The 26,918-nt window shown below is 40.7% G+C and overlaps 2 protein-coding genes and 1 long non-coding RNA gene across 3 annotated transcripts in view; 1 reads left to right on the top strand and 2 right to left on the bottom strand.

The window, feature by feature from the left end:
- Positions 1–1,281: 1,281 nt before the first annotated feature.
- LOC110072889 (biogenesis of lysosome-related organelles complex 1 subunit 4) lies at positions 1,282–10,789 on the bottom strand. Its single transcript, XM_020781591.3, has 5 exons — positions 10,400–10,789; positions 7,931–8,002; positions 4,954–5,055; positions 3,237–3,371; positions 1,282–2,491 (listed from the first exon to the last, which is right to left on the bottom strand). The coding sequence occupies exons 1-5, from the start codon at positions 10,637–10,639 to the stop codon at positions 2,390–2,392; spliced, it is 651 nt and encodes a 216-aa protein (XP_020637250.1). The 5' UTR covers positions 10,640–10,789; the 3' UTR covers positions 1,282–2,389.
- On the top strand, positions 10,688–19,185 carry LOC140706884 (uncharacterized). The gene is made up of 2 exons (XR_012086793.2): positions 10,688–10,825; positions 17,078–19,185. It is a non-coding gene; the product is annotated as an uncharacterized LOC140706884 (long non-coding RNA).
- PARD6G (par-6 family cell polarity regulator gamma) overlaps positions 15,000–26,918 on the bottom strand; it is a 77,341-nt gene continuing 65,422 nt past the window's right edge. The window contains exon 3 of the mRNA XM_020781590.3: positions 15,000–17,239. Coding sequence (XP_020637249.3) covers positions 16,383–17,239 — 857 coding nt within the window. The 3' untranslated portion in view covers positions 15,000–16,382. The remainder of the gene's footprint in view (positions 17,240–26,918) is intronic.

The raw sequence follows: 26,918 nt of genomic DNA, 5'->3' as shown, positions 1-26,918 counted from the left end.
ATTTATCATGCTGCCCTTTCATCCATCCTCAAAGATTAGGGCCAGACACACCAGAAAGACCACAGTTAAGGACCGTTAACGACCCATGACAATGGGTGGAGAAGGACTGCAGAAGTGGGATTATCCTTCATCCCCTGGACTTCTAACAAACTCATTCAGGGGGGGAGTGAAACCAACCTGGAGGATTTATCAGGGAATCTCCTACCAACTCTCCTCAGACTGAAGAAGCTACTTGGATGAGTAGCGAAATTACTTGGATGAGTAGCGAAATGTTTCAACCTAACAAGATGTCCACTTGCCATGACTCAACTTCCAGATAACCACACCTGGATGACTAATCTTCACAGATATCTTCCAATAGGATACGAACTGAATTGAAAATAAACTTCAAAAGGTAGCTGAAAGATTAGTATTTGCAAGGCAAAAGTTCTAGGGAAGAGCAGCTAGAGAAAGGATAAACAAAGTAAAAGAACCTGGTAAAATGACAATTAGACAAAACCAATGAAAAGGATAAAATGAAACACCTAACATAGCTGGAATATGTGAGAAAAAATGAAGTATTGAAAGTACAACCAGAAAGACCAGCACAGATAAAAAATGAGTCAAAATATTGCCAATGTCTCTACAGAGACATAATAAATTCTAAGTAAATCACCAATTAGCTAAAAATGGCAGAACAGTATGACTATATGTGGGAATAGTATATAAATATCATTCATGAATGAATGTCAGCAGAACAAATAGGATCAGGAGTCATTGATGCTGAGTAGTTTTGTTGCAAAATGCCCAGAGTGACCTCTGGCTAGATGGGTGATATATAAATAAAATAATAGATATGGAGGATTGAGTTTTTAGCATAGCTGAATTTGAAAAAATGGGCATTCAGCTGCTGAGAGCAGACTGCACAGTACTGTATATAGGTTACAGGTAAACAATCTGCAAGACAATGCCATCAGCAGAAGTCAGCATTATCATCGCTATGATGGAAAATATAGTCTAAAATACATGGAGGGCTAATTTGATAGGGGCTGACAATATAAAATATTAAAGACTGAATAATCACACCAAAAGGAAAAAAAGGGGGACATGCTCCTTCTTTGCCCTCTGCAAAATGAAATGGTGGAAACAGGCCTATGATTGTAAACCTTGGAAAATGTTAGTGGTAAGTGGTGGAGCAACCAGCAGTATGAAAGAAAATATTTCCTTGTAACTGAAGGGTTTTACCTTAAAGGAAGTAATTTACATTATGATTTTAACATAATAAAAAAATTGCTAAGACTCTTAAACATTTAATAAATTCAATTTATAAGAGCTTTGGTTATCATACATTCAACATTATATACAAAAAATTTATTTGCTAGACAATTGCCCCCAAAATGCTAACAGCAAACAACACACATTGCTGTTTACCTTTACTTTGCAGCAGATCAAAGAACAAAGGAACATTTGTTCAAACTGGATTTATTCCCAAAATATAGGGGGGGGGGGATCCTAGACACATTCATGAAAGATATGAATGCATAATTTTGGTCCTTATTGCACTTAAAAGCACCACAGAACTCTTTCAAAAACATTACTGTGGTGTGTAAGTTAATACTAGCAGCAGTAGCAAAAAGTAATTAAGATACAAATAATAATTACAATTAAAAAAATCATATATACTTCTGGCTTTTCTACTTATTTGCTTCTAAGTATGGGTGGGCTGTCATTATTCAAAGTTCCCAAATGAGCTTAGTGAAGAACATACATGTTACTGTTTGGCAACTCTCAGATCAACTCATTCTTATTTCTAACTTTTTCTATACTCTGCTCCTCATCAGCTTTGTGGGCCATATCTGGCTAGAAGACAAGAGGAAATAAACACAGAGAAATATGAAAAATGACTGCTCCATTTCTCCTTCCTGCCTTCACCAGTCTTGTTTTAGAAAGGCAAAGAGACTGTTACAGAAGGTTTCAGTCTGGAGCATGCGCAAAGAAGAAATCTCTTCTTGCATGTCTTGCTTCCATCCTCTTATTTTCCATACTATTTTCTAACTTGGAAATGCTACACTAGTAGAAAGCTTTTCTTTGTTTCCTGACTATTCTTCTAAAACTTTCCCTGTGTAGTATTTGAGAATGGGGAAAAGACTAGTCCCAGCTGCAGATCATGTGAAATGAGGCCTGCTTCCTTCCAAAAGTTCAAAGTGGTTTACTGTTAATGTTAGCTACCAATTATGTAGGTTAACACTTTAAAAAGCCTGGAAATCATTATATTCTATGCAAAACAAAAGCTAAAGTAAAGGTGTGCAGGATGGCAGCAAGCCATGGTTTTTCAAAGAAGTACAACAACCTAAACATCAGCATAACTCTTACTTTTAATATCTCTTCAGATGTGAAAGTGTCAGCTAAATCATACATATTGTGTGCCTCCAACACAAGGAAAGTAATCTTCAGTCTTGAAGAGAGCAGGGGCTTCATAAAGTGTTTGACTCTGCCTTGAGGAAGATGATTTCTGTAATTAAAATCTCAGTGTTAAAATACTTTCACACAACAGAGTATGTTAGATTCTAAAATCTGCAACATGTACAACTGACCTGCATGAAAGATGTGGTATGCAAGAGAGTGAATAAAAGTACTGAACACAAGGCAGGTAGGACCCAAGAAGAAATCAAGAAACAAGGAAGAATAGAGCTGGAGATTTGATATAAATTTATCATGGCAGCTAGAAACATCTCTAGCTGCCTGGAAACTGCATATGCAACTTTTACTTCTTGGCTATAGAGAAGAGACAGGATGGATAGCCAATATTGCAGGTTTCAATACACAATGTTCTTGGTTTTAAAAAAAGTACTATTCAATTGGTGTGTACAGATTTTCAAACTCAACTGTTTCAATTTTTTACTCAAGTACGAGAAAAAAAGATCCCTGGAATGAGCAATCAGTTATATAAGCAGGTGTCCATCAGGAATGTAAGAATACAAGAAAAACCACTAGGTCACACTATGTTTTAAGCCTTCATTTAAAATCTCTAAATTCTACATGCACACAATCCTTCACTTTGCTGACTTCCAGACTCAATACTGGGAGAAATCTATCCTCCCAAGTTCCTATCTCAGATGTGCAAACACAATCAAGGAGCCTGTCCTCTAAATGTACAGATGTTCAGATATGTGCAAAGTGACCAAAAGTCTTTTTATTCTTAATAAAAAATACTTCAAACATAATAAAGCAGATTTCCATTCCATGGTACTACTTACATTAAGAAAAGATGGTACATTGATTGTGTGTAAAAATTTTTTTAAAGTATTTGGAAAAGTTCCAAGGTCTGATTCTGCCTTTGAGATTTGTTCCTCCATCCCAGCCACACTATTTCCAACCATTTTTACAAAAGCCTGTTTGAAAAATAACAAGACAGATAATATATTAGCAACATCATGTGCAAGCAGAAAAATGTCATATGCTATGAAGTCACAGAATCATAGAATTGTTGTAGGGTTGGAAGTGACCTCGGAGGTCTTCTAGTCAAACCCCTTGCTCAAGGCAGGAGACTCATAGCATTCAGACAGATGGCTGTCCAATCTTTTCTTGAAAACCTCCAGCGATGGGGCAGCCACAACATCGGGAGGCAAGCTGTTCCACTGCTTAATGGTTCTCACCGTCAGGAAATTCCTCCTTATTTCCAGGTTGGGTCTCCCTATGACAAATTTCCACCCACTGGTTCTTGTCCTACCCTCAGGCACAATGGAGAATAAATTGATGCCCTATTCCCTGTGACAACTGAAGTGCATCTTATTGGATAGGGCCTCTGGCATCTGCCCAGGTCATGAATATTCATATGCTATCTGCATAGACCAATGGGAGTGCTGGAGGGGTAGAGTCACAATATATAAGAGACTCAGCAGGAGGAGGTTAGTGAGGGAGTTTTAGTTGAGTAAAGTGTTTTGGAGTTTGGGCGGGAGAGCAGTGGTTGAGAGTGAATGAAGGAGGATGTTTGTTAAGAGTTAACAACATTCCCTGAAGTATCTACATCTGTAACAATAAACAATTTCTATTTGGTTCTTTTAAAACGACATATGGCCTGGACATCTATCATTAATAATAAATAATGTTGATGTAATCAACTGATGGTAGCTGAAAGACGTAGCATGAGCTCTTAGTTTGGTGAAACAAGCAGGGGCCATGTGGGGATTGTGACAGGGCCCAATGATCAAGTCTGTCTAGATCCTTCTGAATGCTGAGTAATCTTTCAAAGTATTAGCAATTCCCCCCAGCTTTGTGTCACCAGCAAATGTGATGAGTGCTCCTTCAATCCCCTCATCCAGGTCATTTATGAAGATGTTGAAGAGTCACTTCCAACCTACAGCCACTTTTATAAAGTGTTTGAAGTATGCAAGATATTAAGGAAATGGTTTACCACTGCCACTCTTTCATTGATTTTCCACAGCCAAACAGAATTGAACCCAGGTCTCCCAAGCCCTAGTCTGACACTCTATCTACTACATCATACAGGCTCTCAAGCAGAAAAATACCAAAGAATACCTGAAAGCTAAGGAATTCTATGTATCCTCTATTTGAATGAGTCAAAGTATATTTCATTATAAGCAACTCATGAGTCACACACAGTACATGTTTCAATTATGGAAATTGTGTATTTTAAGTGTATTCTGCAATTAAAAAAAATGAAATTGATGGTTCATAATTTTATTAGAACTACAATAATCAATGTCCATGCCTATGTTTTAAGGTATTCACTCCTATAATCACAAAAAGGAAGCAGTAAACATGAAACTTTCCTTTAAACTGGAAGGCTCTGAGACATGATGTTCTGTATTCACACTAGGACTCGATAGTTTACAAGGAACAGTTGTCTTTTATGGTTGTGTAGGATCCAAAAAACTATGGGAAGATAGCAGAACAGATAATTCATCTTAGTTCTATAAAAAAGACAGGGTCATTGACAGTAGAAATACATACCTCTAGTTTGTCTATCTTTTTATATAGCTGCCTCATTTCTACAGCCTTCGCATGAATATGTGGCACGCTTTCATTGACAACTTGAGAGGAATCACTTCGAATCTAGCAACAAATCAGATAAAGTTGCACACATATTATAGTACTAAGCCGGGAAAACAATTTTCATTGCACTGAATTTAATATTTCCAAAACTTGATCATTATCTCACTATTTCCAAATTTCAGGGATGTGCACCTTAGAGAGGGCTCAGACACTTAAGAAGTTGGAAGGAAAGCTATAGAAGGGGAGTGTGCAGATATCTCAAGAGAGAGCACGAGAAAATGGAAACAAAGGCATGAAGGGGGGCGGTTAAGGCAGGCAGCAGGAACACGCAGACACCACCCATCCACTGCTGTTACCGGAGGTTATTTCCAGAAATAGATGGTTCTGTCATAGAGTGAAAGGGGAGATGTTGGCCTTCTCTGTAGCAAAGTGGATAGTGTACATGTATGCCAAGCGCACCATGTGGCCAAAGTTGCTATTGCTGTATATCCTCACCATTAGTAGCTCAGTTTCTCAGAGGATCTATTTTTCATTTTTTAGTTACATTTATATTTCATCTCTTCTACTGAGCTCAGGAAGCATCCATGGCTCTTTTCCTGCCCACTTTGTTTTGAAGTGAATCAAAACAGGTAAGAGAATGACTTGTCCACAGTGAGTTTCATAACCCCAAAAGGTCCCAGATCTGAATTTCCCAAATCCCAGTTCAATAATCCCTAAGATTCACTGGTTCATTACATGAGTAAAATATTTTTAAGGAAAAACTTTCATGAACAACTGTAATTCCTCAATGTTTTACTTCATTTTGTCAGTTAGCCTAATACAGAATTCCAAAGAACTCAGAAACATGTGCAGCATTCTGGAATGAAACCAGGTCCTCACTCACAGTGGCAAGATACTAGTGAAGAATACATATGAAAACATTCAACTACAGTACAGTGGTGCCCTGCATAGCGAGGTTAATCCGTTCCGGATTAACCCTCGCTATGCGGAATCGTCGCTAAACGGGTAGGGAAAAGGTATTGAAACGCATTAAACTTAGTTTAATGCGTTCCAATACCTTGCTTACTTACCCGTTCAGCGAGGATTCCCCTTGCCGGCAGCCATTTTCGCGCCCTCACTAAGTGAGGGCAGGGCGTGAAAACGGCTTCCGGCAGCCATTTCTGGGCTTCCGGCGGCCATTTTGGAGCCGCCGAACAGCTGTTCGGCGGCTCCAAAATGGCCGCCGCAATACCCGATCTTCGCAATGCGGGTTTTCCCCATTGCGAAGATCGGGTATGTTTCCGTATAGCGATCCCAAAAAAGGGATCGCTATACGGAAACATCACTATACGGTGCACTCGCTAAGCGAGGCACCACTGTATATTGCATGGATGTCTACTACATAATTATGAATATATACGCATTAACCATCTAAAACCTTTGTCTATTAATCTTATTTGCATATCAGGTACATTATTTTGACATGACTAAAAATTCCATACATACATTTTTATTGATGAGAAATATGTTTATTTTTAAATTAAATTAAATTGCATTAATGTTTTTTACTTTTTTTCATTTTGAGTTTTAAATTATGGATTTAAAATTTTGGGAGATGGCAGAAGAGAGATAAAGGACATTAAATGTTTACCCCCAAAAGATCAAAAGTAAGGTGTGATGTAAAAAAACAAAAACCTGGGAACCCGTGAAGTACCTGAATACAACCTATAACCTTGAATAACGTGTGAGCTATATTTAGCTCACTGATGCTAGATATTCTGAGACACTCCCACAACAAAATTGAATATTCTGTCAAAGCCTACCACACAAACATATAAACTAAAGTCCTAAAAGCCAGCTGCTTTTTCTTGTTGCAATGTACAAAAGTTCAGTCTTTTCACCTGATTTATAAATGGAGTTTTGAAACTCTTCAAAGGTTTCTTCATCCTGTCCAAGTAATGCTATATTTTACAACTAGAAATAGGCACAAACTGAACTATGAACCAGAAAAAACATGAACTGGGCTCGTTCATGGTTTGGCTTGTGCAACCCATTTTGTTGAAATGAAGAACCAAAGTTTTTTTGCTCAGTGCTTTGTTTTGCTTCAGCAAAATGGATGCCCACCTGTGCCCTTCCTGCTGGCTGCGTTGCCTCCCTACCTGGTCCTGCATTGGTGCTGCTGTCAACAGAAGTGGGGTGGCTTTCCAGGAGCCTGGTGCAGCAGTGATGGCAGTGGCAGGATAGAAGGTACCCTCCCACTCCAGGTATGAACCAAAACCCAAACTGGTTGGTTTGTGGCCAATTATGAACTACGAAGCATCATGAACCATCATTTTTCTGGTTCATGCCCATCTCTACTTACAGCCTTATGTAAGCTTTTCTTAGCTATCTGCTAAGAATCTGATGCCTACATTCTGGCATTTCACTGACTGCAAGAGCATATCTAAAAACCTTAGGCATTCATTTATATGAATTGTGCTCTTAGAATAAATTCATACAACACAACGCCTCCTTCCATATGAGCCTACCCGGCTGTTAAGATCTAGCCAGGGGGCCCTTTTGAAAGAGCCATCCCTCAAGGAGGTAAGAGGGATGGCTTGTAGACAAAGGGCCTTCTCGGCAGCTGCCCCCAGACTATGGAACGCCCTCCCGACTGAAATTCGTCTGGCCCCGACACTGATGATATTTCGGTGCCAGGTCAAAACCTTCCTGTTCCAGAAGGCTTTTAATTGAAATAACATTAACTGTGGATCTTGATGGTGGCAATTTTAATTGTATTTTAATTGTATTTTAATCATTTTAAATTTTATTGTATTGAATTTTAATTGTTGTAAGCCGCCTAGAGACCCTTGGGTAGAGTGGGCGGCATATAAATTAAATAAATAAATAAATAAATAAATAAAGACAACTATTGTTAATTAAAGTTAAATCACATGCTTTTCAACAGTATACCTACCATATCTAGCATACCAACAAATTCATCTACCCTGGTTAGCAAATCTTCCAGACTTTTCTCTAAGGATTCAATCTGTCAAAACAAAAATTAAAAAAAAAGTCGTGCAAATGTGTAGCATTGATGTCTGGGAGTAGAGAAATAGACCTGTGATTAAAACAGAACAAAATAAATCTGACAAAAAACTATTTTTTCCTCCATTGTCTTAACCAGTAGAGAAACAGCAAAGGAGAAAGAGATGAACTTGTGACATGACTGTGGTATCACCCATTGCTGACAACTACAACAGCATTTTACCACCACCACCCTCCTGCTGAAGCTGCTTTTATATTGTGAAGATTATTATTATTATTATTTATTTAATTTATATCCCGCCTATCTAGTCGTGGTGGACTACTCTAGGCGGCCTTAAAAAGATGACTATTCTCCATAGGCAGTTTTGAATGAATAACAAATACTGTCAGAATTCTAACAATATATTTATGATAAATACAGAACCATGTGTACAGAGTATCCTATAGATGTGTAGGAAAGAAAAACAAGTCCTGCTCCTAAGATATTACTGTTTATCCCACTGCTTTTTTTACACTACAGAAGACAGAAGGAAAACAAAGATTCATGACATGACATATATCTGGAGCCTGGCTACATACTGGAATAAAATTAAAGAGTATAAATCAAACACCATATGGAAGGAAAGGTTATCATTCAACAGTCATTTTCTTGAAACCCAGTCCTACTGAATTTGATGGCTCTTAGTTTTGATTTCTAAATCAAATCTGCTCTGATTTTTAATGGTTTCATGTTTAATTGCTTCAATTCTTTTGTTCTCATCCAGCCCATATCACCCAGTCACCATCCACAAAGTTTTAGCTTCTTTGCTCTCATCCAGTCCATTCCTGACACCAGGCACTGGTTTAGAATCAAAACAACCTCAGATTTAAAATAGAGAGGAAAAACAGAATTTATGTTATTAAATAAACTACACCCCTTATCTTTAGTTGCCATTAACTAGTGAGGCACAGATTGAGTATGTCTGTTGCACGATCAAGTATATGCCATGCAATATGACGGTGCCTTGTTAGTTAGCAACAATCTGCTCTGGTGAATTAAGCAATTTTAGTTACTTACCCAAAAATCACCAACAGGATTCTGTTCATTACGGATTTCTTTACTGTTGTTACATAATATTAAAAAAGTTTTTAATTCTGCTTAAAATAATGTTGCCATTTATTTATTTTATATCTTTCCCCTTTCACAAAGAATCCAAGACAGCTGAGACCTTATGTACAACACAGGCCAACACAAAACACTAGCAAAATATGCACAAATGTTTGATCTTAACCATATTTTCTTCTTTACAGATGCATGATGGGTTTCTTTCCAGCTAAATGCAAATAGATTTCTGATCTTTTTATTATCGCTATTAAATATGCCATTAAATTGATTCCCTTTCCAGGGTCTTCTAGATATAAATGACTCAGATCTACTTCTTCTGGAGGCTCTCTGCGACTGTACAGCTAAGCTAAATCTACAAAGGCTGCTTCTTTTCCAAGGTGGCCCAGAGAGGAATTGAACTTCTGACCCCAGGTTCTGCAGCCATGAACTCCAACTCAGTGAACTTTGCAAACAGCTTATTAGACTAGCTTTTCAAACTCCTCCATCTCAGTGAACTTTCTGGACCAAATAATTTCTGAAAATGCCAAAAAACCTAGCTCTGAGCTACTGAGTTAGGAATGGTTAGTGTTCCAGACCCAGGAGCGAGCAGAATACAGTAATAACATTCACTTCGGAGAAGAGAGTTAGGCCCTGCAAAAACAGGCTCCATCAGTGGAGCAATCCTTAGACTTAGATAATTTGAAGAAGCATTTGAGGACAAAGTTTATGATGTGACTTCAAATAGGACATGCTGAAGCCATCCAGAGCTATGTAGCAGGAGGCCAGGGCACTGAATTCCTGGACACTCTTTTACCGCTGTTCTGTTTAGAGGATGGCCTCTAAAACCACTTTCCAAGGTACAAAAATACAGTAAAACTGTACAGATGCTGGTGAAAACTATTTAGAACGCTACAAGCCTATTAGCAGTAGGTCTTGGTGTACAAAGATTTCTGAAACGTTTACAAATCCCCATACATAAACCGTGCCCTGCAGGTTCTTCTTCCTCTTAATTATTTACTCTTCCAAGCTAACCTCTTAAAAATGTCTACAAGGAGAGGCACGGCACTTATCCGTTTGGAGAGGAAGTCCCCCAAACGCGCTCCACTTCCTCCCTCGCTGCGTTTGGCCACAGACCGCCGTCTCCGTGAAGCGACTCGGCAGCACCTAACCCCACCTACGGAACGGACGACGGGGGCCACGGTCCCCTCTCCCCCCCACCCACAGCTCCTGCCAAAGGAACCTGGCTAGCCCGAAAACCATCCGCTGAAAGGTCCCTCCGCCCTCCCGGCTGGGCAGGCGGACCCCGTCACTCACCTGCCCGCCTGAGGCGACGCTGCCCGAAGGCAGCAAGTAGGCGGCGTAGTCGGCCGCCGCAGAGGCCAGCAGAAGGTCTCCTTGGTAAGCGCCTCCTTCCGCGGCGGCGTCTTCGTCCCCTATGCCCGAGGCGCTGCTGTGACTCTGCGAGACGTTGCCACTATCGCAGCTCAGATGAGGAAGGGGCGGCGGCTCCTCTTCGGCGGCGGCACCGGCAGCCGCCTCCACAACCCCATCCATCTCCCCCTTCCCGCCTTACTTTTCGCTCGCGCCCATCTAGGGACCAACCGTCTATCACCTGATTCAACGCTTTCTCAACCGTCGGCCAAACGGTCTTCCGCCGCTACGGAAGCCCAGCAGGGACTACCCCAAAGGTTCCGCCGCCGCGAGAGCGTCGTAAGTTCTATCACGAGAGGCGCGGCGAGGGTAAGGCTTTGAAGGGAGCACGTGCTCGGGTCCCGTGGGAGGGAAGACTCCGCCCCCCGACCTTGGAAGGCCTGCCAGCTGCGGCTCGCTCTGCTCGCTGCAAGGTCGTGTCGCCGAGAGAGAAGCCGGCCTGGCAAAAGCGGGGCTCGTGGATGGCTTGTCTCTTCTCTTTTCTTGCTGACACCCTGACCCTTTCCGATACCGAACTCTCTTGACAGGAAAGAACTGTTGGGGAAAACCCGACCTACTCGAAAGTATTTGGTTTTTTTAAAAATTGCTTTGGCCTTGTACCATTCTCTGCCTACTCTGTGTAAAGCAGTGCCAGCTGCATAAAGTGGATAGGGCTGCTTTAAATGGGGAACACATAGACCACACCGCTGGGGAGAGGAGGAGGCTTTGACACCATCTGAAATGAGAGGAAAAGACAGGGCTCATTCCATTGCTGTCATCCTTCCTCCCAGGCAAGGTGGCTGTGGGAGGTACCAGCCAGGGCTGTCCCAGCACCTGAAGTGGAACAAAAAGAGCTCTTCCGCCTCCTGTCATCTTCTTGCCACCTGCCCCATGTGCAAGAAAGGCAGGCAGCAAGAAGAGTAGGGTAATGGCAGATGTTTCACTTCCACCTCTGGCAACGGGAGAGCTTGCTCTGTCCCTGAAAGAAGCATCATGCAGGGCAGGAGATTATATGGAGAAGCTGGTGAGTTCAGAAGATCCTGGTTTAAGAGTCTGAGGATCTTAATAACTAGGATGAATTTTCACAAATATTTTGCTGCCCATGAACTATATGTGGACGCATAATAGAAAAAAATCAGCTAAGGAAATCCATCTATGATAAAGAAAAATGTTGGAAGCACTTCGAAGACTACGGTCCACAGACCACATCTGGCCCACCTTGCTATTTTACCAGGCCCTTTCACTTAACCTCATGCCCGCGGGTGGTGTGTGTGTGTCTGCACATGCATCTGTGCGCATGCAGGGATACGGATGTGTGCGTGTGCACGTTCCTCTTCTTTTGGCCCTCTAAGATCTTGAAAGTCTCAAAAAATTTGGAGACCCCTGTCAGACACTAACAAATAAGCTTTTGCAGACTGTAATGCACTGCATGTTATGAAACTGTTAGATAAACACCCTTGCCTGTTATTGTTGTCGTTTAGTCGTGTCCGACTCTTCGTGACCCCATGGACTAGAGCATGCCAGGCCCTCCTGTCTTCCACTGCCTCCCGGAATTGGGTCAAATTCATGTTGATAGCTTCGATGACACTGTCCAACCATCTCGTCCTCTGTTGTCCCCTTCTCCTCTTGCTGTCACACTTTCCCAACATCAGGGTCTTTTCCAGGGAGTTCTCTCTTCTCATGAGATGGCCAAAGTATTGGAGTCCCAGCTTCAGGATCTGTCCTTCCAGTAAGCACTCAGGGTTGATTTCCTTTAGAATTGATAGGTTTGTTCTCCTTGCAGTCCAGGGGACTCTTGAGAGCCTCCTCCAGCATCACAACTCAAAAGCATGCACACACCCTTATCTGTTGCTTGTCATTATAGGTCTTCAAGGAGGAGCTGTCAGAGGGTGCCTGCACAATGGGCACTGAGTGTGGAAATACTTTTTGAGGCTATCAAGCTCTGGAGCATTCTGCACAGGCACCAACATCCATGTGTGTGTGGTGCATAGGGACCATGAAGAACTATTATATATAAATTGAAGCCTATCAGTATTACTGTTGATACGATTTCCATTCCTGCAAAATTGTGCTGTGGACTTTAAAACTGTGTCCCGCACATTGCAGCAGTGGGGAGAAAAGGAGGAACCTTAATCCAAATGTACTGTCTGTAGCCATTATGTTGAATAGGTTTAGTGATGAAAAGGGGGAAAACATGTATTTAATTTCTACATTTTATCACCATAGATGGTGACCAGGTTTTTTTTTCTAGAAAGCTCTCCTACAGCTTTGGAAGGAAATTGGATCGAGGCAGACTAGCATCTTCTTTTGTTGATCAGGACTTCCCTTTTCTTTTTAATAAAAGCAGATAAAGGGAAGGGTTTAAAATCAAGTGTAGCTACAGCGGTAGAGCTTGCTCTAAAAAAAGAACTGGATTTGTCTTTCCCTATCTGCAGGCATCCCAGTGTAGTGTAATGGACAGAGTGATAGACTATAGAGAACAGGATTCAAATCCCCGCTCAGGCATGGAAACTGACTGGGGGAGTAGAACTAGTAAAACCACTCTTTAAATATCTCACCTTGAAAACCCTATTAGTCTTGCTGTAAGCCAGTTCCAACTTGACAGCACAGAATACACACGCTCATCTGCAAGTCAACTATGACAGGATCTGCCATGATTTCCTTGGCATGAAAAACAGGCTGTAGGTCCAAAACCAGAATAGGAGAATAAGTCCCCTCCACCAGTGAATTTGCTATTGCTGCCTCTCTCCCCTAGCTGAATTTGCACTGCACCATCCTCCACATGTAGTGCCATTGGAAGCTGATGGATTGGCCAATTGGGATCATCCTGCTTCTATAGCCGCCTAGAGTGGTCTTAATTGACTAGATAGGCAGGATATAAATAAAATAAATAAAAAATAAAAAATAAATAAAATATAGCTCTGTGAGATCTGAGAAATTAGAGTGGAGATGAAGATGGATCTGCCATTGAAGTTTGGAGAGAGAGGGCTAGGGTACATGGCAAGTGTTTGTTCTAATTGATGCAAGTGGCAGAAAAATAATTGTCTCATAGGAGATGATGAGTTTCCAACATAAGGGGATTGTGTCCAACATAGCAGTGCTCACAATCACAGGCTGTATGAAATGGCAAATAATAAACAACCTCCCCAGTTAGCAACAACAGTCAGCTGGCTAATAAACAGAAAGGTGTAATGATTTCAGACCCCACCTGTCTTTTGTTGTTTGCAAATGATGCATACCTGGGTAAGTTGGCTGTTTGCTTGATGGAATGAATTGGTGAGTACCAAATGACTGCCAACAAAGAGTGTCTTGGGGTGTCATAAATGGTTATATTTTTTTATTCTGATGTCTACAATTAGGATAGGAAATCTCAGAAATACTTTCTTCTAAAAGTGTGTCAGTAAAATCTAACAAGCACATCTCTTTTCCTTTATTTTGTTTTATCATCCTATGATATGTTGCTTGCCCAAAGAATTATTTTCCTGCCTAGGGGAGGGAAAAGCACCACAATTTCCCAGATACAGTGGTGACTTGCATCACGACGTTAATTCGTTCCAGCGAAATCGCTGTAGAATGAAAACGTCGTGATGCGATTTTAAAAAGCCCATAGAAATGCAATAAAACCAGATTAATGCGTTCCTAGGGGCTTCAAACTCACCGTCCAGCGAAGATCATAGCGCGGCCATTTTCGCTGCCTGTGCAGTGAGGAATCTATGCTAAAACATAGCGGGCGGCCATTTTGTTTACCTGGTGGCCATTTTGAAACCGCCGATCAGCTGTTAAAAAATCATCGCTTTGCAATGATTGGTTCCCGAAGCAGGGAACATCATTTTGCGATCGCAAAAAGTTCGTTGTGATGCGATTTCGTCGTCAAATGGAGCGCCTGTCTTGCGGGGCACCACTGTACCTGGCAATCCTATGGCTAAGCCCTTTTAAACTCAAATTACTGCCATTTCTCATAGTCCTTTCAAGTCTGCTTTTGCTCATTCCACTCTTCTCCTGTCCAGATCACTGATCACTGTCTGCATCAGTAGAAATTACAGAGAAACCAATTCACCAAATCTCCAGTGATTTAGTGGGTTAACTCTAGTTGTGGTTTACTACTAGATTTCAACCAACAGGTGCAAAATTCAGGAGTAATGAATTATGCTCCAGTAACATATTACTTTGGGAAATAATTAGGGTGCATCTGGTAATATACTATGTGTGGTGTTTTTTTCCTCCCAAAGGTAATCTTTCCTAGAAGGATATTTTTCTAGCAAAAAACAAAAAAGTCTAACAAAAATGTAAGAACTTCCCAAAATAATAAAATATACAAATTACTTGTCAGTTATTTTAGGGGGTGGGTGGGATTTGTATCAATTTGAATCAACTTACATAACAAAGTATGTTATTAATGCATTACTTCCAAGTTCATGTCTTACTAAACATGCATTTGGGCCTTGAATGAAATCCAAAAAGGGTGTAATGGTGCTTGCTTCACAAATTAAACAGAGAATGTGACTCCTTTAGAAATGCTTTAATTCACAATACTACACAGTAAAAAACAAAGAAAATGACAAAGCTAAAAGTAGAAAAATACATTGTAAAACAATTATATTTTGTTGCTAGACATGTCACATATTTGTTCAAAAAAATTCTATTAAACCATTTTCACAACTTTGTGGACCATTATGGAACAGAAAAGCAAATTTGGGAGCAAAACCTTCTTCTGGAAAAGCCTGTTATTGACGTAGTTTGTAAGTAACCATGATCACTGTGACAGTCTTTCTAGTTAACCTGAATGTGTTGCTGAAGTGTAACATTCTAGGCAGAAACATGGTCTAACAAACTAGACTGGGAGGTTGGTTGATATGTACCAAAATAGAAAACCAGCTTTCATGATTAAAGTCTCTGTGGATTCAAGTTAATTCTAAATAGTAAGACAAATTTAGATGAAAGTCTCATGGAGCATTAGAGCACAGTCATAATGTGTCTAAGCAACTCTACTTTATTTGCTTACTTAGTACTGTTACTGTAAGCAGACAGTGAAACCATGATTACTAAAATTGGAACTTTCTTCTAATAAATATTTTAGTAATAAAAAGAAAATACACACCACCATTTTGAATGGTGCATTAATTACACCAGTTTCCATGCTGCCTGTTTCTCACATATATCATATACAGTACAGAAAAAGCATATTCAAACAGTACTACCAGTGTCCAGCAGGTGGTGCTGATTTTAAAAAAATCATGCCAGCAATATCCATCTCCATCCCACTTTAAAAAATACATATATAAAACAAAATTATTTGGTCAAAATGTTGTTCCAAAAAGAAAACAAGAGAGAGAAAAATATGTTAAATGCAGCATCCCTTTCCTTTAGGAAATCAACCCCTTCCTGATTTAGGTGCAATAGAGTCAGACAGTCAGTTTTCTGTGTAAACAAGCCAGGGAGCAAGATCTAATGGCAGAAAATCATTTCTCAAAAGTTTAATAATAGTTCTCAAAAACTAACTTGTGAATGCCCATTCCACGTTTACTGTGTTTTGTTACTAAATCATCAAAATAAAAACTCATTTAACATGTACGTCTCTCAGGATATCTCCATACATGCAGGAAATATGGCATTTAATAGACACTTCTCTAACCCAACCAGGGGAGTTTCAAAAAAATATGAAAAGCAGATCGCCCTAATCTTTCCTTGGCAGCAGAAATCATATTTACACTTTTTCATGGGTTAGGTAACACTTTTATGTCTAATTGTGAAAACCATCCTTCTCGGAAAGTAAGACTTTTTACATATCAGAAGGTCTATGAGAATGAAGGTTCTCTGTCTTCAATGACGTGGTTAGATTTGTTCCAGGTGGCACTCCAGACTAGCAACACGCCTTCTCCAATGCTGACTAAAGCGTTATCACTGTTCCGTCTTCTTCAATGCCCCCTTTGGGAATAACTAAGCTGTGCCGAGGATCAGTTTTTAAGGAACTTAGAATTTTGTGAATATTGCCATTGCTTTCGCGTCCCAAGCTGTTATTGAGTATCTCCCTTTGTATTCTGTGGCTAAGACTGTTGCCATTAAGTCGAGAAAGGCTACCAGAGGGCAGGCTGTGTGATTTTGGAATAGGCTGGGGTTCCAGACAGCCTTCAATTACAATGTCAGCATCCTCATCACTCTCCATTTCGTCAGGATGGAAGTTCTGCAAGACGTGAGTGGAAGGCAAACTGTGGTGGCTCGCAGTGCTGTCTGTAGACTGGCCAGAACTCCCAGACATCCGACTGCTTCTGATAATATTGTTCCTTTGGTTTGCTGGCTTGACAGTGATGATGAGATTGTGGCTGTTGGCAATCATCATGTCCGTTACCTGGTCTAGGGTTTTTCCTGCCACCTCGATGCCATTCACTTCAAGGACTTCATCATTGACAGCTAGCAAGCCTGTACTCTCAGCTAAACCACCAGGGACCATCCGTGAGATGAAAATGCCAGGTACCTTTTCCAGCCCATGAGGAGTAACTCTAACACTTGTCCCATCACGAATGTAAAATCCTAATGGCTTCTCACACCCATGTCGATACAATCTTACTCTTCTGTGTGTTTCAGGGAGAATGTCCACATCAATGATGGATGACACCGGCCTAAAGTCCTGAGGCATGCTGATATTAACATGGGGTCGTCTGCGAAGGTTGTCATTCCGAAGGGTCACCAGAGCTTTCTTCTTCCTGGTTAAGGTGTTTGAACCAAAGTTCCCATAGTCAGCTTCATCTGGAAAGAGGAAACAAGTTAATTTCATTAATTACTGAACTGAAGGCATTTTCAACCAGCAGTAGACTTATCTTGATCTATTATCTTCATTTAAGAAATGGCAACAATTATGTATGTTGGAAACTGCTTTAATAATTTCACTTAGAAGATAAATGAATCTATAAATCAAAATTAATTGTTCCTGACAAACTATATTTGCAATTTTTTCTTAAGGAATGCTTAGAGGTTGACTGACAGATTAATCAGATCAATCCAAGGGTGAACATAAAGAAAAGAGGCAAGTTTATGCCTTACTCCCTTGCTAGCAGTATCCAGCATGAAACACCAACGTTGGCATGGTGGTGAAGATAAATACGTACGTATTGTCATCCCTTCAAGGATCAGCGAAGAACTAAGATGAAGTGATTGATCCATTGTCTAAACGTTTAATTTGATTCTCTTGCAACTAATCTCTTTCTGCTAGTCAAAAATTCATATATATGAATCCATATATATGAATTTGCTGATTCTAACGAACCAGTGATATATTTAATGTCATATCCTAGCAGCATTTATTACCAGATGTTTCAGACATAACACAACTGTTAAAGAGTTACTGCAGAAAGATCCATCATCTTTACTCCTCATTTGATCTCAAAAAGATTATTCTCTCATGAAATGTATTATGCAATGATCCTAATAATTATTGTCCAACTTAAAATATATCAACAATCACCTTTGTAAAGTCAGTGTTAGAAACTGCAAATGTAATTTTATAGAAATGAATCAGAGAAATTTCAAAAGAAAAGTTAAACCAAACAATTCTTCAGATTAGGGACCAGTAAAGTAATTATTTTTCAGGCCCATAAGAGATCAGTCTTACATTTTGGTCAGGTATCACCAATTCTCTTAAGCAACACCGTTAATTCCATAAATCAAAATTCTTGTTAGTTCCATAATACATTCTAGTTTGATGGACCTTTTTTCCTCCAGAAAATACTTTCCCCCCAAAATAAAGGAAATACAACATTGACATCTTTTGTATGATATCTTCAGCAACAGAAAGTAATATAGTCATTTGATAAGGACTGATCTGAAATAAATTGTCCCTTCTCCACAGGTGCCCAACATCATAATGTATGTTCAACTCAAGAGTGCAGAGCAAGGGTTTCCTGTTATTGTTCCCTAGCTTCCTTGGTGCCAGAGCTAAAATAAGCTATGAGTGCCAGGACAAATTATGGCAACTAAATGTGTAGGAGGAGCTGAAGAACCAATGAATACTTGCAAAACTGCTTTCATTTATGGTGCTGGTTAAGCAATGACAGATTTACGACATATCTGTGCCTCATCTTGCGCCTGTGGCTGTAAGGACCACTGAAAGATATTGCATATTCCCATTGTTTTATGAAAAGGACAGTTATCTCTTTAGCTTTCTTGACCTCAGCTGCATTTTCCCTGTCTTTGAGACATTTCCTCTTAAAATCGTACAAGAATGAACACGAATGAACCTTTCAAATAACACAGCATTATAATGCATGGAAAAGTGGAAGACATGGACCAGAGTGATTGCTTACATTCCAAGATTTTTGGAGACAAAATCTTTGTTGCCTGAACATATGAAAGGTAAAAACATTTTGATACGCCCAAAGGTTCCAAACTGAAGGGGTGTGTGAATTAGAAGTGTTAGGATCCATGATAAAGCAGGGATGTGCAGAAGCTTCTAAGTGTGTTCACTCTTATGCATGTAGAATTCTTGTTTGACCCTTAGAACAACATTGAACAAAATGCATGAAATATGGAATGGGACAGACAGAGACACTGCCAGAATATGAGTCTCTGTATATCCCCCTCCCTTTAGTTGCACACATTCAGGAACAAAATGTTTAAAAAACTGTATAGTACTTTCTAACGACTTGGACTTCCTTGGTTCCTGATTATTTTGTAAATAAACGTTTTCATTCATTCGTTTATTCGTTCATTCATGCTTGTCCAGCGAAATGGAAACTGTTTTGGGTTTTTTCCCCAATTACACAAAGCCCTTGCTTGAATAACAAACTTAGTGATAAGAAGTATGACAGATACTGTATTAACTTCCATGATAGCCTTCTCAGTAGTATTTTCATTTCAACAAATGCATGTTGATCGTATGGAGATGGACATAAATAGTGAGCATCAGATCTTGGGATGGGGGTGGTGATAATATTTTGAGTCATGTTACTGTCTTTTCAGAACTCACATAGCCACACACACCCTAATACCAGAAGCCCTATTCCCTTTGCTTGGACAGCTGCTTTTCATGGAATTGCCTGCCAGATGACATACCAAAGCATAGCCAGATAACATTATGTAAACAAGCAAGATTCCACAGAGAACCAGACTGCTAGGCTCCTATAGGAAGAATTCATTTTGGACTTTGCATTTTTTGTCTGCAGACACTCCTGGTGTATTATTTCCTATGGGAACTGTGCAACGTTAGTTGACAGCTCTGGAAACTACATCAACAACAGAATTACTTCCACTAAGGAGAGCAGCTTTGGGAATAAAGCCAACAATTCATTAACAGCAATGAACTGCCCCGCAACCTAATAGATCTCCTGAAATAAAAAAATAAACAGAAATATCTTAGAGTTGGGGAAGGTTTTATGACTGCTATTTATCACCTAATACTTCAGGATCAATTTACCAGAAAAAAGAAAAAGAAACAAAAAGCTGTTATCATCACATATGTTTCCTGCACAGAGATCAAAACAAGTGTTTTTGTAATGTTACAAAGTCTCCCGGGGAACTACTCCATCATTTTTAAAAAATGTGATGGAACAAGTAGAGATACAGAAAGTTTTAGAGGAAACAGATATATAGTGAACTCTGACACAGGCTGCTTCCTTTGCCCAGCACAGATATAAGAGCAATTTGGATAAGCAAGAAGGAAAAACAAGATGATATCCAATGGAACCTGTTTATGCTGGAGGCAAGCATAGCAACAAAACATCTTCTCTAAAGAAACGGGGCTGAGTTTCATGAAAAGCAAATGGTGGCCACATTCAACCCTAAGGAAAACTCCAAGAGCTGCATTAGGGCAATACTTTCAATAGATCAAAATATCAAAAGAGTATGTGTGTTGACACTCTAAAACAGGAGTCAGGGAACTTTTTTACCTTTTACCCCCTAAAAAATTTTTTATACGCCGACATTACCCCCTTGATTTGAAAGGAAGGATCTCAGTCACGTGTGGCCAATCGAGTGCCATTGCCTAAGCCTCGCCACCCACACCCAGGCCACCTCCGCCTCCTCTGCCTGGCGGGGCTGCGCTCAGTCCTTGGCCCCGCGGGGGGCGGCTCCCTTCCTCCGCCGGCGGGCGGCTCCTGGGTGGCCATCAAAGAGCAGCAGGTGGCTTGCCCGCCGGGGGCGCCTGACACCACCTCCCGCTCCAGCACCAGCGGCTGCTCACTGGGGCAGTCGCATCGGACCTCAGAGTCAGGGCTCCTGCAGGCCTCACAGTCAAAGCACCGTGACAGCCGCTGCACGGAGGGCGAGAGGCTCCGCCAGGCCTGGCCGGCCAGCGTGGAGGTGCCACCAAAGGAAGTCACATGGCTGGGTGAGCACTGCTGCTGCCCAATGGGCTCTGATGGGGACATGGCATGGGGCGGCGTCTCAGCATCGGAAGGCTGAGCCTGGCTCAGGCCACTGTCATGTCCCTGCCTGCCCCCCTCCACCATGATCCACCTCTCCAGGCACTGGAAGGAGAGGCTCCACCATGGCCAGCCCCACCACCACCGCCTTGGCTGCCGTCGCTGGCTGCCATCCACCATAGCTCAGTTGCAGCTGGGCTGGAGAAGGGGGCAATCAGACAGCCGGGGACCCCCCTCCGGACAGAGGAGGAAGAGGAGGGAAGGGGGTTAGGGTCGCATCCTCATTACCCCCAGGATTTTCATTTTTAACCCATTTGGGGTAATTTACCCCTGTTCTCTGACCACTGCTCTAGAACTCTTATGCAGGCTTAGGTGGCAGCCAAAGCAAGGAATGAGGAATACTTTGGGTGATGCTAAGGCCAAGGAGTCTGCATTCTTTCACATTCTCTGGATAGAAAGTGGGAAGGAGTAGCAGACATCCAAGTCTGTCCTACTAGGTCCTATGCAGGTTTTGGGTTGCAACTAGGATTTCTGGGATGAAGAAATATACCGTATCAAATGAGCTTGGTTTAGTCTATCCACAGGAGCAAGATTTTGCTTTTACTCCCTTGGGAAAACCTTTCAGAGTTCTGCCCTTGGCCTTCTGGTATCCCACTCCTACCCATGAACTCGGGGTGACCTATTCCTAGTCCTAGGGTTTTCAGTATTACTGTATTTTTCCGTGTATAAAATTACACTTTTTACTTAAATAATTAGACAAAAAAATTGAGGGTCGTTTTATACACGGAAGGCAGCCACTTTCCCTGCCTTTTGCGAAGTCACAGAGTAAAGCCGTTGTGAAAGGGCGGCAGGATCACAGGGGTGCATTTTGCCAGGCACATGCCGCCCTTTTACAGCTGTTATCCGTTTCCTAAGCCCCGCATGAAAGGGCTTCTGGCCCAAAGGGGTGCGAGCGTGCACATTTTCTAATTTGGCGGTTAAAAAGGGGGGTGTCATCTTATAAACAGAAAAATACGGTAACCCTACTAATGGCTGATAGCACCCATCTCCACCTATCTACCACAGTTTCTCCCTTATAACTCCACATCTCCCAAAGCCTGATATTTCTGCTTTGATGTTTCATTACTCTCTAACTCACAGTGTCTGAGACTGAGCAGCTCATCCTGCTTCTTACCTCTTTTGTTTGGTACATTTTCTTTATCCACTGTCAAAATTACAATCCAACTTGTTGAACAAATCCTGACTCTTGTCTGCTCCCTTATTGAGTCTGCTTCCAGATCTGTTTTGAATCTCAATATAAAAGTGTGGCCTTTCTACTCCACTGATTTAGCAACTCCCCAATCTACTTCATGTTCAAGCTATTTCTCGCTAGCCTTACTGCCTATCTTCTCCTCTTTAGTGTTCTGCTGCTACATCTTCGCTCTCCCATTTCCTTTCAGCAGCCTGTCCCTCAAATCATTCACACTTTTGACAAGGGTAGGGGGACTGCAGTGGCTTCCCTTGCCATTCACTGCAGGTCCCATTACTACCATGCTTCCATATTTTAGTAGTGTCGGGGGAGGGCAGAAATTTCCTTTAAAATGCCTCGTTTTCAAGACAATTAGCTTTTCTGAAATCTCCTTGTAAATAGCAAACAGCTTGTAGACAAATGTGCAAACAGTAGCACTTCAGCTGATTTTTATGCATCAGGATCAGGGTTGGCAATTGAGATTTATTTCCCATTTTGTTTTCTGTCATTCCAGCTGGTGACCACTGGAGGTCACTACACAGCTTCTGTGTGTCAGCAGGGGGTTGTAAACTAGAATTAAATGTTATATACCATATACTGTGTGTATATGTGTGTCAGCAGGGGGTGGTAAACTAGAATTAAATGTTATATACCATATACTGTATGTATATGTGGGTGCCTGAAAATGTGCATTTTGCTTGCACAGCCATAAGCTTAACTACTAAAGAACATACCAGTAATTTTCCATTAAAGAATGGGTTCCAGTACTTTGATTAAATAGTTCTTTAAAAACTATAGACACTTTCCTTAACTTTGATTCAAATTTATAGAAAAAAATTATAGCATTGTTTCACTTCATAATGAATTGATGGAATGGGGAAAATGAAACCATATGCTGGAATATTCCCCCTCCTTCTAACAATTCTCTGAAAGTTGAGTCATGGCGACTGGACTTCTTTCTTATTAGGTTGAAATGTTCTCCTACTCATCCAAGTAGCTCCTTCAGTCTTAAGAAGCGACTGAAGAAGCTACTTGGATAAGTGCTGAAATGTTTCAACCTAATAAGTCCACAGGCTGATGGGAGTTTTAGGCCAACAACATCTGGAGGGCCACAATTGTCCACAGCTGTGCTGCACAGAAAGCTAAGGAGACTTCTTCCCTGCTAAGCTAATCTACCACGTGCATGGAGTTCCTGAAATGGAGAACAAACAATGTTCCACCTGCTTTCTGAAGGAGGTTCCCAGAAAATTTGTTACGTGCTTTGGTAGAATATTTGCATCAGCTACAGTGGGGTCTCTACTTAAGAACGTCTCTACTTAAGAACAATCCAACTTAAGAACAGCTCCATTTGCTAAATTTTGCTTCTACTTGAGAACAGAAATCCAAGATAAGAACAGGAAAAAAAAACCTTTCCTGCTCTTTTTTTAACCTTAGGTCATCTTAGGTTAAAAAAAAATTCTCCCCCTAGTGGTAGAGTACGTATTAACCAGCTTTGCATTAGTTCCTATGGGAACTAATGCTTCAATGTACGAACGCACCTCTACATAACAAAAAAACAGCCAGAACAGATTAATTGGTTTTCAGTCCATTCCTATGGGAAATTTTGCTTCAACTTAAGAACGTTTCAACTTAACAACACCATTCCAAAACAGATTAAGTTCTTAAGTAGAGGTTCCACTGTAGTTTCTATGGACGGAAAAGAGCAGATACGGATTAAATGGTTTTCAATGCATTCCTATGGGAAATGCAGATTCAACATAAGAACTTTTCAGCTTGAGAACCACCTTCCAATACGGATTCAGTTCTTAAGTACAGACCCCACTGTATCAGGAACCAGGAGGGACAAGGCAGTGGTCAGGCAAAAACAGCAATGATCACACTACATTTTTGTCCATTTTAAAACTTTGAAAAGTTGTAGGTCTGGAAGGCCTTTCTTGAAGTTACAGAGCTATCAATCTACTTGGATTTAGGCATGGGGTGAAAAGCAGCTCCCTTATACCCCCCCATAGAAATGCATCTTCTTAACCCATGGCATTAAAAGGGGGGATGAGAACCAAAACTTTCCTACTCAATTTCATTGGCTTCATCGGAGTCCTGAAATCTAAACCCACAGGTACCAGCAGTCTTAGATTGATAACATAATATTTCAAAAAACAAAAGATGGCAGACAGATGGAAAAAGGAATGCAAATAGAAACATCTTCTATATTCATATAACTTCCAACATTTCCTCTGAAATGCACATTCCACTATCAGAACATTTTTGGGATTTCAAGGAAGTGAGCTAAAAATAATTTCCAAGGCTGCAGTCTCAGGCACACATATCATGGAGTAAGGTCCACTGAACTCAATGGGACTTACTTTTGTGTAATATGGCAAACAATCATGCTGTACTAATGGAGAACATATGCTCTACTATGATTCCCTTGTAACTGAGCTTCTGTGCACAAAAGCAGAACAGAAAAATGCTGTAAGATGCTGTTTCTGATTTGACTTCTCTATCTCCACCTTTTAAAAAAGGGGGGGATCCTAGATGGCTGCATACTGTAAATGCCAATACTGGATTCATATTCAGTAGCTCTCCCTTTAATCATGCTGCCTTTCCATTCTGCATTATGAAAACTTGTTGACTACCAGATAAAACAAGTAGCAAGCATTTTATCAGAGATAAAAAAAGTTGCCACATGAGAGGTAATAGTCCTCCCCCCGGGAAGTGGGGGGGCATTCATTACTATTTCCTTTTCCTGACAGTTAAACAAAAGGATGAGAATGACCACCCATCTTCCCACCTTTCTGGCAGAGCTGTAACTATCTATATAGTGAAGTACTGCCAAAACAAGCATACTTTTTTTTGGGGGGGGGGAATCCCACAGTCTTGTTTCAGGAGGAAAATGATTAAATTCAATTGACATCAGAAGGCTTTCTAAACAAACAACTACAAAGTTTTCTGCAGTTGTTCAAAACCCAACAAATGAAATAGCAAATCCTTTTCCGTGAATCCCCCAAGTCTCATGTTTTCACTGGGGACAGGAACAAGAGGTAACTTGAATTTAGTTGTGATTTCAGTACAAAGCAAATATCAAGTCTCTCTTGAGTATCAATACAACTAGAAACAATTTCAAGATTCCTGAATATCATGCTTTCACTAGCTGTGTAACATTCATTAGTTATCTTCTTTGTCAACATGACTGAGGAGTTAGCTTATTTGAGAGTTAACGTACTATTGGGAGTTATTTATTCATATACAGTATATTTTGCCAGAAATAGCAAGATTCTGAATTAAATTCAAGTAGGGAGTTGCAACTAGAGCAAACCCACTGAATTAATGGGGATTTGGTGAGTCAACAACCAATATTCCCTCTAAGCTGTGTGGGAGCATGCTGCTCCATGCTTTCATCTGCGGCTGGAACTGTGTGTGCAGGGGGTGGAGCCTCCACACAAGAGCTCCCGAGAACACTGTCAACAACTAAGTTCCACTAACTTGATGGATCTACCCTAGTTGTGATTTTCCATTGGATTTCAGCCTTTGAATAGAATATTCCTTAATGAGACAAATCCTGTGGGCATTCTCCTGGAGTAATCCTCATTACAAGACTGTGGAATGTGCGTTTTAGCAAATACACATAGGATAGTTCCACAAGAGGCATACACAAATTTGACACTCCCAAGGAAACCAACAGTTCGACTTTCATGGAGATATACCTGTGGAAAAAAAATCTAACCTTGTGCATCCAGATTGTATGCTCTTATATTGAATGAATGTTTATTTACTGCATTTTATGACATTTTTCTTCCAGAATTGGTCAAACACTATCTGGCCCAATTAGGTTCGACAGCTAACTGCCCACACAATCTTACAGTAAACAATATGTACTGATATCATGATTGTAAAAATTGTATTTGTAGCTTTCCCAGGGTCTAAAGGAGAAATATTAGCCGTGAACACAGCTGGTTAACTATACGTTAAACTGGTGAATGTTGTCCCAGACTCAATGCAGAGATACTCCACATGAAATGTACTAAAACTAACTGTGATCAAAATAAGAGGGTAATGTAAGAAAAACAGCACCCTTTCAGATTACAAGTTTTGGGAACCTCCCAAGCACTGCTGGATACAGTTGTGTCAGTCACTGGATAAACACTCATGACACAGCTGTTACCTTCTTTTTTATTCAGTACTACACAGTTGTTATCCAGGATACCAAGATCTTTTCCGACCTGGCAAGCCAACATGTTCCACCTGCACATCAGAAGGAAAAACAGCAATTCACTCCAAACTAACTGAAGGGTTATATGTATCATTTCTCAATCATGTCATAATGGAACAGGAATTCAATCTGCCAGATTATATATATGGGATCCAGTTCCCAGTGGCTCATTTCATAGGCACAAGAATTACTACACAGGCTGGTAGGAGTGCCATGCATTTTAGTCTACAACAACCCCAGAGGGCACAACAAGGTGTGGCATCAAGGAGTTCCAGATGAGAGTCAGAGACAGTCATCCAGTGTTACAAAGAATGGCTGGTACAATTTGGTGCCTTTAAGACAAGGCACAGAGAGTATGAGAAAGCAGGAAATGAACAACATGCAAAGAAATAAGAGCTGTAGAGTCAGAATGGAAAAAGAGATACCGATGTTGTCTACAATGCATGAGAACTAAAGGAAAAGCCACAATTACCTCATGGCTTCACACAAGCGAAATAAAACATCAACACATTAATACTTCTTATCTATTGCATCTGATGGTTCAATCTCTATTCCTGTTCCTACTCCGTTTTTTTTAAACACATGTCAATGAGAATCACATTCTAGGTGTTCACACCATGCATTTACAGTGGGGTC

The sequence above is a fragment of the Pogona vitticeps genome, chromosome 4 (assembly GCF_051106095.1).
Source record: "Pogona vitticeps strain Pit_001003342236 chromosome 4, PviZW2.1, whole genome shotgun sequence".
NCBI lineage: Eukaryota > Metazoa > Chordata > Lepidosauria > Squamata > Agamidae > Pogona > Pogona vitticeps.
This window is presented reverse-complemented; position numbering and strand designations above follow the sequence as displayed.